The 20475-nt window shown below is 38.4% G+C and overlaps 1 protein-coding gene across 4 annotated transcripts in view; it reads right to left on the reverse strand.

Moving 5' to 3' along the window:
- The window catches only part of CYFIP2 (cytoplasmic FMR1 interacting protein 2), a 101972-nt gene that overhangs the window by 57548 nt on the left and 23949 nt on the right, over positions 1 to 20475 (reverse strand). For 3 of the 4 annotated variants that reach the window (XM_042451371.1, XM_042451368.1, XM_042451369.1), the window contains exons 3-10: positions 20289 to 20378; positions 20093 to 20170; positions 12812 to 12913; positions 10345 to 10526; positions 9880 to 9976; positions 8280 to 8408; positions 6463 to 6567; positions 2239 to 2330 (exon numbers count right to left, since the gene is read on the reverse strand). In XM_042451371.1, the coding sequence (XP_042307305.1) occupies positions 2239 to 2330; positions 6463 to 6567; positions 8280 to 8408; positions 9880 to 9976; positions 10345 to 10526; positions 12812 to 12913; positions 20093 to 20170; positions 20289 to 20378 (875 nt within the window). The remainder of the gene's footprint in view (positions 1 to 2238; positions 2331 to 6462; positions 6568 to 8279; positions 8409 to 9879; positions 9977 to 10344; positions 10527 to 12811; positions 12914 to 20092; positions 20171 to 20288; positions 20379 to 20475) is intronic. The other variant, XM_042451370.1, reaches the window with a different exon arrangement.

Consider the following 20475-nt stretch of genomic DNA (forward strand, 5'->3'; position numbering starts at 1 on the left):
CCTTTATTTATATGTACTGTGGTGTTTAGCTTCTGCTTCCAGAGCTCCCCCTCCCCCAATTTCAATCCCTAACATAAATTCCCTTGAAATATATTTTAGTTTAAAATGGTTCACTCTGCTTTTCACCTGCTGTTCTCCCTAAAAGCCTGGTATTTGATACCATCTGTGTTACAGTGTGGCCCCATACCTTCCATCCTTGCACCCTACACTGAACAGATAGAGAAAGTGCTGTGCCCATGCTCTGGATGATTTTATATCCTATTGGAAAATGTGGATAAAAACTATCCAGAGCAGGCACACATCATTCACATTCACAGCATATTTCATTCACACCCACATTCAGTCATTAGCACACAAGAACGAGAGAGTGCACATGCAAGAACAGACAATGAACATTCACAAACATATTCACAATATATCCTATCACACTTATAAAGTTACACACAAAATATGTTTTTGCTGTTACATAATTACACTCTTCGTGTACATCTATCAACCTATCATACACTCTTGCAAGTATACACATACTCAGATACTGGTGGCCAGTCACATATATGTACATTTTATCAGTTTAAATCACAGTCACACATTCAAACTTGCGGTCATTTCCTTGTACCCACAAAGGCATACATCCATTTTTGATCTTTTTTTTTTTTTTTTAAGAAATTCTAGTAATGGAGTCAGCAAATCAGAATGAATGTTATGGGGAAGTAGTTAGGAAAGAATATGTCCAGGCAAAAGGCTAGGGCAGGATTGTAACACAGAAATCAGTGTAGGTAAAGTGGGATAGGTATAGGCAGGAGGCAATATGGATCTTTGTAAGAGCAATAATAATTTAATTAATTAATTAATAATAATAATTTGTTTTATTTATATACCGCTATTCCAAAGATCATAGCGGTGAACAGCAAGTAAGCTAATTAGCAAGTAAGCTAATTTGCCCCCAACAGTCTGGGTACTCATTTTAGCGACCTCGGAAGGATGCAAGCCTGAGTCGAGCGTGGGCCCTTTTGCTGGTCTTGAACTCGCAACCTTGTGGTTTTGAGTGAGTGGCTGCAGTACCCACTGCATGTCCTGTATCATTGCACCAGAGATCAGCAGGATTGGGTAAGGTTCTGATGAATGAAAAAAAGCTGGATGACAAAACAAATGGAAGTAGCAAGTAATAGGTGGCAGACAGCAAGAAATAGGAAGAAGGTAATATGAGGCAAGAGATGAGGAACAACATGACCTGATTAGACTTCCCTGGAAATATAAATGCTCCACCATGGGAGCCAAAGCTTCACTGAGCTTAAAACCTGAACATCAGTTGTGAAGTGGAAGATTCCTGAAGGGGCAGGGTTAGCATGGCCCTCTTTGTGAGATATCTCTGAATGTACCTTTCAGGAAGAGGTTTGAAGGGAGGACAAATATTTTGGACTGAGCGGCATGTGAGCGGATGGAGTTCTGTGCTTGAAAAAGCACAGTCTGTCACCTTCATCACAGCAACTTTTAGAGCTACCAGAAAAATATCTTGCATTGAGAAGGGGGTTGAACTGAGTGGCCCAAGGGGCCCCTTCCAATTCTATGATTCTACTCTGGCCTGGGTGAATTGAAAGAACATGGGACATTTGTTACAGTTTGATGTATCTGGGATATCCAAAGACTGGACCAATCCAGTCATAAGAAATGCTCTCCATATGTGGCTTCTGGTTTATGCAGAAGCCACACCACAATAAAATAAATGGTGCGCCTGCAGCTGCGGCGCAAGAACGCCACTCTGCTGCAAGCACCAGCCCCATTATATTGAATGGGGCTCAAGCATACGCATCATTTGCCTTACGCGAGGGAGGGGGAATCCGGAACGGATCTCTCCACTGTAACTCCTTCCACTTAACTGTTTTGTGAGTGCTGGAAGACTGGGTGATCTATGTGAGAAGAGAACAGCTGTGGATACATCCAGCCCACTGGTTTCAATGGATATGCAAGCCATTTTGTTATGCATAGGCTTGGACCGTTCCCTTTGAGTCATCAAGGTACAGTTATGAATGGATATGGAATGACAAATCCACACACATCCTACATCAGTACACTCATTCATATGGAGCCATGCCCAATAACATAATCATACAGACACATGCCCACAGGCACCCATGCACAGATCTCACACACAAGAGCAGGAGAGTTGCAAGGGTCTTGGCAACTTCCTCTCTTGACCAGGACACACCAAAGCCAAGAGACATTATGGCAGGCACTCACTTGGATTTGTTCTCCTCATAGTGAGCACTGGTCTTAATGTATCTGGCCAGCTCTATCTGCATATCGCCGAATAAAGGAACCACCTGCAGCTGCTGGAAGAAAAAAACAAAAGATGGTTTAAATAAGGCAGAGAGGGTCCCTTTGTCTGAGAGAGCAATACAAGAAAGTGGAAGTGGCAGCCCTATTGAGCCATGGGGTGGGTGGGGTAGATCTCTGGAACAGTGGTCCCAACAACACTTGGGTGAGGAAACAGCACTCTAGAATTTCAAGATGCACTAGATAATACAAAAAAGGCCACAGAGACAAGTTAATTGAAGATTAAAACCATATTCACACAGTTCTTGACGTGGTGATATCACAACAAGGTGACATGACTATAATTTAGTGTAGTGATCATTTTTATCTGAAGATACCTCAATATGATAATATATTACTAGGTCATAGGGAGCATTCAAATATAAAACACTTCACTACAGTATTTTTTAACTTGTAGAATTCAAGAACTGGGAGTACATTAACAAACAAGCAACAACAAAAACCCACCAAATCAATCCCCATTATCATATGACAGCAAATGATAACTTCCACTCCAGTAAGTACATAACTTCCAGCATTCACATAGACTTATAAGATGAAAATATGTTAAGAACTGCCATACCAACACAAAGGCAATATAGCTCTGACTAATCTATGTTTAGCGGGATGGCAATAAATAAAATAAACAAACAAACAAAAAGAGAAGAAGAAGCAAAACATGAAGTACAACTTTAAAATATTGTTTCCTGCATTAAAAATGCTGTAGCTGAATAGCTATTTTGTACACAGCATTTTATGTGCATAAATATAATTTGCTATAGAGAAAATGCTGTTTCCTGTAAAAAAAAAAATGCAATGTTTGCACAGCATAAGTTCCAGGCAGCAAATATTCTTATTAGTCCAGGATTCTATTTTTCAGGATTTCCTGATACTTGAGAAACATATTTTCAACTGTTTTCCAAATATTCTTGAATATTCTTTCCTTCCCTAGAAAATAATCACCAAGAGTTCCATGAATCCACCAAAAATTGGATTAGGAGCACCTTGCAGAAAGGCCAAGTGAAATTCAGTAACAACTATAACAATCAATTGACATTATATATTCATTTTCTTGACAAACATGTTGATAAGCCATATACAATAAATAAATATCTTAAGATATTTAAATACATGACAGTTTCACACAGTCTGTGAGACTGCCCAGAAAACTGAGGAAGCTGATAAATAAAGCTCTCTCAACAATGAAACTGAAAATTAAATTAATAAACTTCTGATCCTGACTGGAGCACAAATCTTAAATAATAATAATAATAATAATAATAATAATAATAATAATATCCCACCTCTCCCTACAGATTGAGCTGGGTTACAATAAAAACAACAACAACACAGTACAGCGATCATCAAGAAAATACAACCACCCCCTGCCCTCCAATCTCAACATAACCATTAAAACAAGTTAAGCAATAAAATAGTTAAAAATAATTTAAAAACAGCAGATAGGAGTGAGATAAATTGAGGCAGGTGGGGTAGTCCTTTTAATGGAAGGTCAGTCTGGGAAGGACTGCCAGAAGAGATTTGTCTTGAGCACCTTTTTAAAGGCATCAAGAGACGTGATATGATGAATCTCCTCCTGCATGTCATTCCAAATTTTTGGAGCGGTGGCTCAAAGGTCCTCTGGGAAACCTCATCCAACCTGGTCTTCTTTGGCTATAATAGATTCTTTCCAGAGGACCTGAGTGTGCAGGGTGAAATGTATGAAAAGAAGTGTTCCCACAAGTAAAATGGGCCCAAGCCATGTAGGGCTTTAAAAGTAATAACCAACACCTTGAACTGTGCCCGGAAGCTGACTGGCAACCAGTGGAGAGATTTTAAAATAGGTGTTATATGGACAAATCTGGATTTACCAGCAATGAGTCTGGCTGCCATATTTTGGACCAGTTGAAGCTTCCGAATTTGGCACAAGGGTAGTCCCAAGTAGAAGGCATTGCAGAAATCGAGACAAGAGGTTATCAGCGCGTGTACAACCATTTCTAGGTCCCCCAGCTCCAGGTAGGGTCGCAACTGGCGTATCAGCCAAAGTTGATAGCAAGCACTCCTGATCGTCATATCTATCTGTGATGACAACTGGAGTGGTGGGTCCAGGAGCACTCCCAAGCTGCAAAACAGTCCTTTAGGAGAAGTGTGACCCTGTCCAGAACTGGTTGACATATCTCCATACCCGTATTAGAGGTCCCTCTAGCGAGTACCTCTGTCTTATTAGGATTCAATTTAATCCTAAATTTTCCTCATCCAGTCCATTACCGCCTTAAGACATTCATTCAGAGGAGAGATGCCTTCCTTAGTCACTGCAGCAGTTCAAGACATGGAGAAGCAGATCTGGGTGTCATCAGCGTACTGATAACAACCTGTCCCATGTCTCTGGGTGATCTCACCCAGCGGCTTCATGTAAATGTTAAATAGCACAGGAGACAGAATGGAACCCTGAAGGACATCAGATTTTAACTCTCCTTTAGAAGAGCAACTGTCTCCCGGCATCATCATCTGGAATCTGTCTGAGAGATAGGAACGGAACCACTGCAATGCAGTGCTCCCAATTCTCAACTCTCCCAGGCGTTCCAGGATACCATGGTTGATGGTATTGAAGGCCACTGAGAGGTCCAAGAGCACCAACAGGGTCACACTTCCCCTGTCAATGCCCAGATGGAGATCATCGACTAAGGTGACAATAGCCATTTCCACTCCGTATCCTGTCCTAAAGCTGGTTTGAAAAAACAGAGAAATCACAATGATTGCCAGATTTTGTGGCCCTTCTGAGGGAAAGGAACTTGACACCACTCTCACAGGTCATTATTTATGGTCAAGATTGAACTTTGTTTCAGATTAGAATATGTGACTTTTTACACATTTACACCATTTCACACTTTCTCTTGAAGCATGTGTTCATTTCACTTGTTGGAAACATCTGTATCATAAAAATGCTACACTTTCACCTCTTTTTGTTCAATCCCAATGGTTTACTATGAACTGGGTAACCAAAGACTGCATCTTTCAACTGTATGGAATAAATGAATAGGCACGTACCAAAGCAAATGCCCATATTTTAACAAATTAATTTCTCTTGCGGTGATCCCCCCTTTTTTAAATAACACAAACTCTGTAGTGTATAGTAGAAGACAAAAGTCTAACCCATATATACAAAAAGAAATGCTTTGAATTTGCAAAGTGTTCTAAACAGACAGGAACACAGTCACTTGAAACTGTGATGCTGATGACTCTACACTTTTAGTGTTTTTCATTTCTGAGATGTTGTATCTGAACAGAACCTGAACTTGGCAGAAATCAATTTCCCTAGCACCTTTTTGTAAAATGCAGGAATCACTCTGTTACCCACATAAAAGAGGAAAACAGCACAAAATTCTAACACATAGATGTTATTCAGATACTTATGTCTGAACTGCAGAATTAGTATTGAAACTAATCTAATGCTTCAATATATGGTAAGGAAGAAGTCTCTTCTCATCAAAGTTCAGGTCCTTGGACCAGACTAATTAATAAAGGCTGTTACCATGAACAGATCAGGTAAATGATAATGATCTTTTAGATGGTAAGTGAACAGTTATACTGTCACATCTCAAGAGCAACAGATGGGAGGGCAGCTATAGGGATGCAATAATGCCAAATGTGGTTCTTAAGTTACGCTTGACAATGGAGAAGACTTTTTGTAACAAGCAAATAATAGCAAATTACTATCACAAGTTGGTGCACATATTCTAAAGTGGTGCAGCTTAAGCTACTGTTAAAGGAACTATTATTATTATTATTATTATTATTATTATTAACTTTATTTATAAAGCACCATAAATCTAACAGCCATGAGGAAGGGAGTTCAAAGGTTTATACCTCTAGTCTGTTGCTTTGATCTTAGGAATTATGCATGGTCATGAACACACAGAAATGTTCTAACAGTTTCTCCATGAATATCTGCAGGAAATTAGTGCGGCAGAATTGAGAGAAAGGTGAAATTGGGAGGAGTGAAACAAGGTGCCTCCCAATTTCTGTTCAACTAAATACACACGGCCATACTGTTAAAATCTAAAAATGTTCACAGCATTGTGATTATTTCTAGACAGTACCTGACCATATGAGCTATAACAGTCAAAAATGAAAGAAATGCTGGACACTGACCTTGAAGAATTTATCAATTTTACTGAGGTTGATTCTCTTCTTTGCATCTAGCTTGTAGATATTACTGACATTTCCATCCATCAAATAGAGACCAAAACCCATTACCTAGAAAAAAATTGAAATAATCACACAGGTTTATTATATTTTTGAAATATTACAAAAATCAGAAGAAAATAATAGAATATTAACAGCTAGAGATGTCTTCACTTTATGGTTTGTTAATTCCAATTTTACTTCCTGAAATTTCCCAATAATCACATGAAGCTGCCTTATACTAGCCTAGACCATTTGTTCATCTAGCCATCTTATCCAGTATATCTACTCAGATCAGCTACAGTTCTCAAAAGTCTCTGGCAAAGTACTTCTAATTGTGATACTCACTAACCATGGAATCCAAGATCACTCTGCACACAAAGCATATGCTCTACCACGGAGCTACAACCCCTCTCAATCTCAGCTACAGACGATTACTACATGCAAGAGGAAAGTGTCCTTCTCCCATGCTTAAATCCCCACACTCTTATGCTGTTCTTCTCCAGTCTGTAAACAGTAATGGGCCCATCATTGGGTATTAACGGATGCTCCCGATTACTGCTTAACGATGGGAGAAGAACAGGATAAGAGCATGGGGGATGTGGTAATCTTCCCCCTGATTGCACGATTAATGTGATTTAAGCACAGGAGAAAGACACTTTCTTCAGGTGTGATAATTTCCAGTTGCTGTGATGAAAACAACTGACAAATACTAGAGAGTAAACTGGGATTAATACTAGGAATGAACTACAGCAAAATGATGCAACTTCAAACCACTTCACACATTAAATGTTTTGTCAACTTTATTTTAGAATTGATTATATTGCCGATTACAAATGCAATTTATGAACTAAGATCAAAGACTAATACTTCTTCCTAGGTGTGGAAAAACTATTTAGTTATTTGTTTCCTCACTGTAAAAAGGTGTTTCACTTCCCCTCTGTTTTGGCATTATCATGTTCAACACATGGCTCAAATCCCACTTGTGGTGGTAGGGGAGTCTGGACAACGTCTGGTATGTCCTGCACTATAACTGGGACATTGCAAGTTTAATGCAAACTTAAAAAACGTGTTGCACTGGATCTTCTGGAAATATCCAGTGCTGCTGTAGCAGGTCAGAATGAGGCACACAGTGTATAATCACTATTGGGCATCTTGTTGTGATCCTAGAGGTGAGCAACCTGTAGTGGTGGCAGATGTGCCAGGAGGACCAGCAGGACATCTGTGCAGACAGCCACCATGGCATGGAAGTGGAGTCCAGGGTCATGGGGGCAGATAGGGGCAGCTGCAGGCTGAGGATACTGTCAGCTGCCCTGGAATATCCTGGTGAGTGCAGACATGGTCCCAGTCAGGAAGGATTTCTGAACAGAACTATTTCCTGAAACACTTTGGGATGTGTGAATGCTGGGTGAGAAAAGAGTGCAGTGAAATGACAGAAATTATTCATTCTTGGTAATAAGCACATTTACATCTCCTTCAAGCTCTTTTTGTATGTGATATATGAAATGGAAGAGATATGTGAACAGAAGGAGCAATAATGTAGTCCTGCAGAAGATTTGGTACTATTTGTAGCATTTTAACAATTTTTTTAGTTTGCAAATAAACTGCCTATTTATATGGAGAAAATAAAAAACTAAATCTGACACAACATGGAGGAAAGAGAAAATATAAAAGAGGAATGAAACAAAAATTCAGGTACCTTATGGAGAAGAAAAGAACCAAACTGTGAGAAGGAAAGGCTGAGAGACAGCTAATATATCTTTGCAGAGAGTTGGGGAGGTTACCTTTAAGAGCATGTGCTTCTCACTGGGCGTCAAATACATCTTGTTTTCATAGTAATCTACACAGATGTTGACAATATCAGCCAACAGTTCCTCATAACCAGGGATGACTTCCAGCTGCTGATGCAGGCACTTAAAGGGGAAAAAAGAACAAGACCTTCAATAATTTTGAAATAAAAATGATAGTGTTGAGAAATTCTGAGGGTCAAACTATTACCTTTAGTAGATAGGCAATAAATTAATTTATTGCTTAGGACCACAGAAGTAATCAGTACATACACTGTTGTTACCTGTTGCAAAGAATGAAAACAGACAGTGCTTTTCCTGTGTTCAAGTCATAATATTTAGTTACTGGGGAAATGCAATTCTGAGCCTAACACACCTGTTATTCTTACTGTACACTATGAACGATCACTGTGTATTTCATTCTTTCCCAAGTGAACAACAACAATAACAAGAACTACAGATGTTTTCTCTGAGGTAGGGAATATTATGAGAATTTGGGGGCATTTTATTATGATTGTTATTTTATATTTTGGGAAGGTTTTTTGAGAAATTCCTGACAGCTTTTCCTGTGGGGGAAAAACAATGGGACTCATGCTAAATACTGTTTGGCAAAAAATCCCAGCAACAGAAAATTTACAAACTTTTTTTTATATCTCTACTACACAGAGCATGGTATATGATTACCAGATGCACTTATTTCATAATGTCAAGTTACAACAATTTCCTCCATGGCGCTACAGAAGTGGAATCGCAGCTCCCGCTCTGTTCCTCTCATGCACTCGTAACTGGGGGAGTCTCCTGGAGTGTTTTTCTTAATAATAAGTTTTTCTTAATAAGAAAAGCACTCCAGGAGGCTCCCCCAGTTACAAGTGCATGACGGGAATGGAGTGGGATCCGCAATTCCACTTCCGTAGTGCCATGGGGGGATCACACCCATGATGTTTGCGTGATGTTTGGGCGGCACTTGCGTGACGTTTACCACATGGAAGGGTCTTCCGTGTGATAAACTCCATAGAATTATAGAGTTGGAAGAGACCGCAAGGGCCATCCAGTCCAACCCCTTGCCAAGTCTAAATGTAGGTCTAGACCACAGTGGACATCTGTGGCAGGAACTGATTTTTACCTCAGCACTTTCAAATATTTGCCCAAAGTCCAGGACCCACATGACAAAAAGTTTATTTCTGGTTTGCACATTTATATTTTTCTGCCATTTTTAACAACATTCAATGGTTGGGGGGAATATTAAAAATGAAAATATTACCTGAGGCAGTTGTGTGTCTTGTTGTCCTTTTTGGGTGATTTTTCACTCTAAAATTTTTAAATGGGGGCTTTAGGGAAAACCTGAGTTATTGCAAAAATGGGGTTGGGTGGGTGGGAGCTGAATGGGGCCCAGGGGGCACAGTTTTGACACTACCGAAGTCAACCCTACTCCACTAAATTATGCTCAGTACTCAACCCTACTCCACTAAACATGATGTGCAAACAAGTAGTTGGTGTCCTAAAAATAGAAGTGAAGAACTATCCCACAGTATCAGACAAACTTACAGTAACTATGAAGGAAGAGATGGAGGAAACGACAAGAGAAAAATAACCCTACCTGTGTGATCCTGTTATGGTTTGCTAAGAACATTGAGAGGTTCTGTGATTCCTGAATAGACTGGGGATCAGCCATTTTCCTCAAAAACTGGGCTGCTCTGAAAGGCAATAGAAATCCTATCATGTTAATGGTGTTTTTACACAGTATGCTAGTTTGTTGCATTTTAATAAGAGGTTTATCAAAGGAATCTGTACCAAAAAGTTATCACAAAATTGCCACTTTATATATCCTTACCTTTGGGTAAGTGTGTGTGTGTGTGTGTGTGTGTATATATATATATATATATATGTATATGTATATGTATATTGTAAAGGAGAAGGACTGAATAATCTCTGTCTCACTGCTAAATATAATCAGGGACAGTAGGAAAAGCAAAGCAAAACAAAACCATAATTCCAAGGATTCCTTCAGTTCTCCAGCTCAAGATAGCAGTATCATTAGTAAGCTTAGGTTTAGTGAGCTCACCTTTTGTAAGCAGAGTGGTCATTTTTGACACTGCACTTCATGTTCTTCAACTCATCCAAGACAGCAAACATATTGATAAACTTTCCCAGTGTCAGTAGATATGCTTCAGACACAAAGTCTTTCCTTCTCTCTGCATGGCACAAACGCTTCACCTCACTACAAAATCGTTCAATAGCCTTTCTCTAAAAGACATAAAGAGACTTACATAAGAGTGGAAAACATTGAGCAAGATAGCTGTTTTCTGACTAGAATTATGGGATCACATCTATGTCTCCCTTTCTCTATTCTTTTTTAAAATCATTTTTATTAAACATAAAAATAATCACAATTTTATAAGTACTGTATACCTAAAATGCAGACCATAATAGCAAACAATAACAAACTAAACTAAACTACTAAATAAAAATATACACTATTTACCCACCCAGCTGATGGATAAACACCATTATTTTTCTACTTCCTTATGTATGATAAATATTTATACCTCTACAACATACCAATTCTGTTTATTTTACAAAATCTAAAACTGATTCATATTCCCAATGAGACTGAACATATGTAACAAGCCATTACCAAACTTTCTTAAAATTGTTCAAAAGTTTCTCTTTGATCAACACTATCAGTTTGAACCATTTCATCAAGTTTTATCATCTTCATTAGTCAACCATCTTGTATTGGTGTATTGGCATCCTTCCATCTCTGAGCATATATTATTGCAGTTGTGATTATATACTGCAATGTCTTTTCATATTCCTTCTAAATTTGATCAGTTGACATTTCAAACACAAAGATCTCTAGTTTCATCTGTATCTTGACACTGAAAATGTCCTCTAGCCTTGAATGAATTTGAGTCCAGAATTTCTATGCCTTATCACAAGTCCACAACATAGGAATAGTCCATGCCCAAGTCCAAATATCCATGTTTGTCTCCCTTTCTCTATTCATGTCATTACCATACTTCCACCCAAAGGCACAGTCAACATAATGAAATTAATACCTCAAAGCATCTTTTCAGGGTTTCCCTTGCAGCAAGATGAGTGTGTGTGTGTGTGTGTGTGTGCTGCAAATGACCATGGAGTGTTAGATTGTTAGTTCCATGCAATGATTCAGGTAGATACTGCAGATCTCAAAACAAATGTTTTGAGAAACCATCTTGACACAGAAAATACACACACTAATTAAATTCGTATCAAAGGCCTGGTACAGACCGCCCAAAAAGGGCGGTCTACCGGCGCCCTGGTTTGCTCCTCGAGGAAGCCGCAGCGGACAAACCACATGGTTTCCTCTGGGAGCAAAAAGAACCCGCAAAAAGCGGGTTCTTTTTGTGGTGCCATAATGATGCCGCAGTGCGCTAGGTGTCTGAAAGAGACACCCCGAGGCAACCCTAGCATATCTTCATGATGTTCTATGGCACTGGTCTGTACCGAGCCTTACTGATCAGAGTACATATTATACTAGGAACACAAAATGGTGAGCAAATGTAGCCACAACACCACTGCTATAACTGGTACCCCTAAATGCTTCTTTGCCCCTTTAGCAAACCACAGCTGCAATTGCTGTTGGTTTTAAAATATTTCTACTGTTACATTTATCTTAGTTTCAATCAAACTATCGTTTGCCTCAAAAGGTATTCATTATCTAGAGTCATGTCCTCTAGTTTGGTGGTGAGCTATGTTTTATGCTGCATCTTAGCATCCTTGAAAACAGGAAGACACACAAAAAATGAACCTGGGATGAGATCAGAGACAGAAAACCTTGCTTCTATCAGCTCTCTACCTTAAAACTGAGCAATCAATTTTTACGATATCAGTACTCTCAGGAGTTTTATTAAAATAATTTGCTGGGTTATTTTTAAGATCAGCATTAATCCAATCTTTATATTTTGTTGCTCTTCTGGAAGTTAATTCTCTATATTTTTGGTTTTACTGTTCTTGTTTTCTCCTTTAAACAGATGTCTGTCTTAAATAGATGACCTGAGTCTTTTTCAGAAAAACACACACCCTGCAATACAGTGAACACTATCCTCATCACGATTACTTTCTCCTACCAACAGGGAACCAGGTGAACTAAGAACTCAAAACAGAATAATAACCAGTGGTTCAGTAAAGTGGGACTACAAAGGTGTGCAAGGATGGAGTTATGCTATTTAATTGATGCATGCATCCTAAGAGTCCAGAAGCTGCACCAAAGTCACACTCCAGTCTCTTAGGATGTATTCTTCATTTAAACAGCATACCTCCAAAGTGACCCAAAGCAGTTTTATTTTGGCCTGTCTGTACAGGGCCATAGTTAAATATTTGGCCAACTCACCAAACCTGAAGTAGGCACATCACAACAAAAATGAGGTAAGATGAACTAACACACCTCATTATAGGTATGCTCAGGTTTACTGCATCAGAAAGGAGCACAAAGATGGGCAAAGAGGATTATAGTAAAACACAAGAAATTAAAACTAACTAATACTTACTTGAAAGTACATGAACTTCATGAGCTTTGTGACCTCTGGTTCCAAGACTTCTACTGTCTTCTCATAAATCTCAACCCGATTTGGCTGTTCATTGCACTTTACCTGATGATCAACAACAACCCATATTTATCACTTGTCCTAAGAGACAAGCATTCTGCTTTGTCTCTCACAAAATGATACAATAATCTAGGATTAAGCAGACCCAGATCATTTTTGTGGGGAGCCATGTGAGTCAGTTACACCAAAAGCAACACATTAAAAACTTAACATTTATCATAAACATCATAACTTATTATTATGGCATCAGCTTCCATGAATTTCATAGAATCATAGAACCATAGAGTTGGAAGAGACCACAAGGGCCATCCAGTCCAACCCCCTGCCATGCAGGAAATCCATATCAAAGCATCCTGACAGATGGCCATCCAGCCTCTGCTTAAAGACTTCCAAAGAAGGAGACTCCACTACACTCCGAGGGAGTTTGTTCCACTGTTGAACAGCCCTTACAGTCAGGAAGTTCCTCTTAATGCTGAGGTGGAATCTCCTTTCCTGTAGCTTGCATCCACTGCTCTGGGTCCTAGTCTCTGGAGCAGCAGAAAACAAGCTTTCCCCCTCCTCAATATGACATTCCTTTATATCACTGTCTCTGGTCATGTAAATTAGTTAAAAATTTCTGGAAAAAGGTATATGAAACGATAAACTTGATTCTGCCAACAAAAATCAAATTTCTTCCCGAAACCTTTTTATTAAATATGTGGGAAGAGGAGGTAGACAGAAGACATGGGAAGGTCTTGTACTACTTAATATCAATGGCGAGATTGGCTCTAACGCAAAAATGGAAAGGGAAAAAGATCCCAAGTAAAAAAGACTGGCTAATGAAAGTTTACGATGCAATAGAAATGGACAAAATGACACTATTGCTCAGAAACCAATCTCTGGAGGAAATAAATGAAGAATGGGCGAAAGTTTTAGAATGTTTGAATAAGGAATGGGGAAAGATAGCAACAATTAGATATTGTAAATAATAGTAATAAATAAAATAGTATAGTACGCATATCACTCTTATTAGACCATATAAGTTGGAGAGTAAAGATGAAATGAAAAATCTTGAGGACTCAAAATAATAAAAGACAATAGAGGGGTTTAAAATGGATTACGTATAGGATCAATAAATAGATAGCAGTAAGATCAAAACAAGCGGAAAAAGAAAACTTAGAAATATTATCGCTGTAGATGGACTTTTGAAAGGAAAACAACAATGATATCACAAATGTGATATAATCTTAAAAGGGTGGAAAAATAAAACAACTATACCTAACAGAATCAGAGAGAGAAGTCTGGTAAGAATGGGATGAGAGAGGGTGGAAGAGTGAATGTAGGAAGAGGAAGAATGAATGAGGGTAAAGTAGGTGTTGGAAGGTGCGCGTATGTAGTAAGATTGGGGAGAGGAGGAGGGAAGAAGGTAATTAGATAGGAGAAAGAGAAGAAGGGATCTAAGGAGAGGAAGAGGAGAGGATGGAAAAGTAGAAGGTAATAGCAGAAAGGAGATTAATTATAATAGAAGGCACAAGAGGGGAAACAAGAGAAGATAAGAGGTAAAGGGGAAATAAAACACTAAAGAAAGAAGATAAGATACAATACCTAAACCCCAAGATTCACCTCTCAAACAAGTAAATATGCACATGTATATATATGTATATATATCCGTGTAGATACGCCCTCCACTTTGGGCTACGCAACTCTTTCCAGATCTCTGCCCTACTCAATCTCTTCTAGTTGTACAACGCGATATAAGGATTAGTAAGTTTGTACTGAGATATACTTGTCATTGTTGTTGTGTGTTTTTAACTTTCAATAAAATTTAAAAAAAAATATGACATTCCTTCAAGTATTTAAACAGGGCTATTATATCACCTTTTAACCTTCTCTTGTCCAGGCTAAACATCCCCAGCTCCCCAAGTCATTCCTCCTAGGACATGGTTTCCAGACCCTTCACCATTTTAGTTGGACTCCTTTGGACACGCTCCATTTTTTCAGCATCCTTTTTAAATTGTGGTGCCCAGAGCTGGACACAGTATTCCAGGTGGGGCTTGACCAGACCAAAATAAAGTGGCACTATTACTTCTCTTGATCTAGACACTATACTTCTATTGATGCAGCCTAAAATTGCATTGGCCTTTTTAGCTGCTTTATCGCACTGTTGACTCATGTTCAACTTGTGGTCTACTTGGACTCCCAGATCCCTTTCACATGTAGTCTTTCAGCCAGGTGTCGCCCATCCTATATCTGTGCATTTTATTTTTCTGCCCTAAGTGCAGTACCTTACATTTCTCTGTGTTGAATTTTATTTTGAATTTGTACAGTTGAATTTGTACAGTTGTCAGAGGCCCCCATAAAAAATAACTTTTATTACTTTCTATGTAGTAATTAGTATCAAAAATGTTATTTCATGAACAGTATTGTTTCATTATTGCTCACGTTTGTGCTTCTTTTTCAGAAAACATATTCATCATAATTGTACAGCAGTATTTTTGGTGGCCATTTTATTTTAAACTTTTGTTTTTCATTTTCCCAAGTTCTAACTTTCAAATATCAAATCAAACCAAATTTATTGTGCAAAACATTTGAAATAAAAATATTTAATGATATGTAATTTTTAAAAGAGAGGCATGCTGATACTACGGCTCGCAAACTGTCCAGAAGTTACAAGACCATATGCTTATTACTGCTGGAGATTCAAATTTTTATATTATGAATGATCAAACATGACCTACAAAATCTACCTCTGCATGTTGGCAGCATTATAAAGTGCTGCCGATCAGGGCATTAGGGAATTATGTGTTTGCAGTGCCCCCAGTTGCAGGGTGCAGTCAGGCAGGCAGTTATGGCAGGATCCTATTGGTTCTCTCCAGCTGCCTTGTGAGCAGGAGAGCTCTGCAAATGCTGCAAAGGAATATTTTTTGGGAAGGGATAGCAAAGTCAGACATAAGTACAGTGGAACTCTGTCACTGTAGTTGCACTGACAATGCAGGATCCTGGGCAATATTTAATAAAAACATACATAAAAATATATATAAAATATGAAGAGAAAAACATCTATATCTTCTCCTGGTTTGCAAATATTCAGTCTAAAGATGAACAGATTGATTTTTCTGGTGTATTATGTGAAGAATTTTTCTCCATCAACATGTAGTAGTGCTGCTTATACCAAACTAACTGGCCTAGGACTTAATATATTATCCAACTCCATCTCCCAGCAGCTAGAGCCAGCTTAGCCAATGGTGAGGAATCCTGGGGTAACAGTTCAATAACATCTGGAGAACCACTTTCCCTAAAAGGTGGAGTAGAAACTTTTCAGAGATAGATGGATACAGATAAAGCCTCAGTGTAGCTAGCTGAAACATAGCAGGGAGGTGAGCGAACAGAACCAAATATGCAGGCCCTCAAGGATTCATGAACAAGAAAAATAAATCCCACAGGAATAATTCACCAATGTGTTCCAAAGGTTTTTAAGCTTGGTTCCCATTAAAGTGTGCCTGCAGCACTTTTCAGTGATCAAAGAACACAAGATCAAAAATTCATGCGAAGCAAATAAATATTCAGTTGGGAGTTATAAAGATTACAGCTACACAGGCACATGAGACTAACAGCAATGTATAACCCAAAGGGGAACTGAATTTTGGTCTTGTATGGAGTCTATAAAGGTGCTACCAACTGGTACTATCTGGTGGGTTATATTATTTTCAGAGCTGCACACAGTTAACAGTGAATTCACTGTGGAAAGCATAGGTATCACAATTGACCAAATTTAGTCAAGGAAGATTCTGAACCTGGTACTAAATGAATCTTTATTGAAAATAAAGTTGTTTACAAAGGGACAGTACAGATGGGTGGCTGGAAGCTGCACCTTTCTGCCCCGGGTTGGTACCACAGCAGCTGCATGCTGTGGCACCGACATGCTCCCTAAAAGAAGCTGCTCTGCCATGATGATACCTCTTCCACCCAGTGCTGTTTGGGCACTGCGCACCACGGACGTCATCAGGATGCACATACCATAATGGCACAGTAAGGGTTTCCAGTGTGTGAACGCTGAACCCTAGTCTGCATTCAGGCCGGCATAAAGTACCAGTCTGTCGAAACCCTTAGCCATTCAGGGGACTTTATTTGCAGTTAATAGGCCTACCTAAACAGTAAAGGATAGGAAAGAAGGATCATCTGCACATATACAGGTTGACAGTACTATTATGGCAGATTCAAGACTCTGTTGATTGAACCAAAACACAGAGCTGAAAGATAATACAAGGACCATCTGGTGTAAAGTTGTTGTACCATGGTGATTGAGAGCATAAGCTGGTGGACAGAAAGCCTCTGGTTCAAATTTCAATTCAGTCATGCCTGTTGGGTTTACCTTTAAAAGCCACTCTTTTTCACTTGGTGTCCTGCAAATGTAGGATGGAAATAACATTACAGATCTCTTTTACATGGCTGCTATAAGTAACACATCTTTGAATACTAAGGGAAAGTAATATTTTGTTCTAGTAAAGGAGATACCAGAGTTTTTTTCTGACAACTTGCTTTACTGCTAAACCCGCGCAAATGGTACACTCCTACACATATCTGCATAGAAGTAAATCCCACTGTGTGCCAGAGGATTTTCTCTGATATAGTATGGATAGGATTGCAACATCAGGGATTGATACACCATCCAGTATATACCAATGTTGCTTCAGCTTAACTGTACTACTTCTTGTTTTTCCTCAACTATTCCCTTTAGGCATTGATGCAATTTTCTCTTCTTGGTATTAAATACATTTATCTATTGATGAAAAATTATTTACATGCCAGATCTTTTGTTGCCTACATATTAGTGACTATTATTAGAGACTATTATTTGTGACTATTATTTGTTATTTGACGTTTTTAATTTGTTGCCTGCTTTACTTTATTGTACCCTTTCCTGTATTGTTATGTAGTGTATTATGTATCTGTATTATGCCATTATTTCTTAGATTGTATGCCATGGACAGGTTTACTTTATCTACTTTATTGTTTGTAGGTACAGTGCTGTGTAAATCTACAGCACTATATAAATAAAGTATAATAATAATAATAATAATAATAATAATAATAATAATAATAGTAATAATAGTAATAATAGTTTCTCATTTGTTGCTCTTTCTGAACTTCTGAAGGTACAAGCCCTTCTGATTGCTTTTTGGATTAAAAACTCTAGTGTTGATGGTGGCTGAAGGATTCTGAAAGCACCACTCTAAACAAGTAATATTTTAAAGTTCTGGGAGGAGAGTTTTGCTGGTAAAATCTAAGCAATTACTGTATATACTCATGTATAAGTCTAGAAATTTTAGTCAAAAAATTAACCCAAAAAAACTGAGTCGACTTATCCACAGGTCAATGTAAGTGCTGCACTTTAGCTCTTACAAAATAATGAACCATCCCTTGGTGAAAGGCAAGAGTAAAATCTGTCCTGGAAGCACTGACCCTCCTGTATTGTCTCATCCATCCAATCTTTAGTGTGAGCACAAAGTTATGCATGCTAGAATCTTGTAAATTCTTTGATATTGTTCTCTTTTCCTTCATCCTTTAGATCCTTTGTTACATGCCCCTAGATTTTACCCTCGACTTATCCAAATCCATAATTCTGGCCCCAAAACCTGCCCTCTACTTATGCATGAGGTCAACTTATAGTTGAGTATATATGGTAAGGCCTTTTCTCTCTCACACACAATGACATAGTGTTCATATTTTTAATTTTTTTATTTAGTTTACATTGATATCAATTTATTCTGCAACATTATCAGAGGTTTACATGACTACTATTTCACCTAAATAAATTACTTTATGACAGTCCTATATTTAATACTTCTCTAAGGCTCAAAACAGACAGGCTGAATAGATCAGTGCAAGGCTGTGCTGGCGCTGTTTGTGCTGAGACCATGGCAACCACATGCACCTGGTCATAACCTGGACCACTGAGGGCTCAGTGTGGCTTCTGGATTCATTTGAGATGTGCATTGTCTGAATGCTATGCCCCGAACGCAGCCGGAATCTGTGTCATTTGGCTAGTGTATTTCGGGATTAAGTTTTATAAATTCTTCACCAAAATGCCTTATGTCCAATTTTAAGCCTGAAATACAGTTGGCCCCTGACATCCACTGGGGGTTGGTTCCTGGACCCCCATGTATACCAACATCTGCAGATGCTCAAATTCCAGTTATATAGAATGGTGTAGTAGTTATTCCAGTTCTATAGAATGGTGCTCCTTCTATATAATGGAAAAAAATCAAGGTTTGCTTTTTAGATATTTTAAAAATATATTTTCAAACTGTGGATAGTTTAAATAAAGAGGGGCAACTATTTATGAATGAATACCATGTTTCTGCAAAGTTGTTTCTTGTTATTTCCCCACTCACTAATCAAGCTTTTGTTGACCATTTTCAGCAAAGTAGTCCATCACAGCGTATTCAACCACCATAGGAGCATGTGCTCATCTGCGTTTTCCCCATATTTTACCATTTCAGCTTTACCAACTGATCAGAATTCAATTCAATTCTTTATGTGGAAATTCTGCATTTTCCACATGAAATTTTGAGAATATTAATAAAGATTATGAAAAGTAATACTTCATCTTATTATTTTATTTAGCCAGGTTTTAACTCTTTATCCTAATATTCCAGGACTTTGGGCCCTCACACTACCTCCAATATTTTTGTGAAATTTTATCATTAATTTTTGTATTTTAACAGATATTAGATACCATCCCTGAATTGTTTTTATTAGTAGTTTTTTGGAAGAAGAAGATATTGATTGGTATGATGTGGTGGTCAATTTTTTCCTCCAATTCTCAACTGAAATAGATGTTTAAAGATTTGTTTCCAAAATGAACTTTGTTCCCTTTGTGTACCAAAGGAGTCTCCAATTGTTTGAGATTAACCCTCTGGATTTATGACAATTAACATACTGTTAATCTGTAAATCATACAGTCCCCTCAAGCAAAATTTTGAATCCTGGGTAACAGAAACATGTAAAACCTTGGTCCAATAATAGAACCCCATCGTATCAGCTGACTGTGATGCACAGAGGAAACTCTGGGCTCCTACTCTATAATGGCCTGGCAAGTGTGAGAAACCTGTAGCATCCTCAGCAATATTTCAGAACACTTTCCTGCTCCAAGATCTAAATAACTCCTATAAGATTCTTGTTCCTAGAAGATTATTATTTCTATCTGAGTGGGGTGATTTAGAGTTCACAAGTCTAGTTTACCTGGGGAATGGCTCGGGAACAGCTCCTCCATGTATAAAGCATCACTGCATATTCATGTCCTTCCTCCAGCATTTCATTCTGGAATATAGAAACACATTGTAGCAGAATGGTGGTAGTGGTACTGGTTGCACAGAAAAACAATTATACTCCAAGCCTCCTTTAGCAAAGCTGGCTGTGTATCACCTCTGAAACTTACCATGCTTGAATGTACAGTAGCTTGTTCAATATACCTGGCGATGCCAGTTACGAAAGCATTTCTGTCTTCGAAATTGGTGTCAAAGTTGGCCTGACAACAAAGAGACAAACATTAACACCACTGACATTTAGAATTGGAATGAACTCACACGTTATGGTAAGTCTTAGGATGACATCTTATTAGTGAA

Source organism: Sceloporus undulatus, chromosome 2 (assembly GCF_019175285.1).
Source record: "Sceloporus undulatus isolate JIND9_A2432 ecotype Alabama chromosome 2, SceUnd_v1.1, whole genome shotgun sequence".
NCBI lineage: Eukaryota > Metazoa > Chordata > Lepidosauria > Squamata > Phrynosomatidae > Sceloporus > Sceloporus undulatus.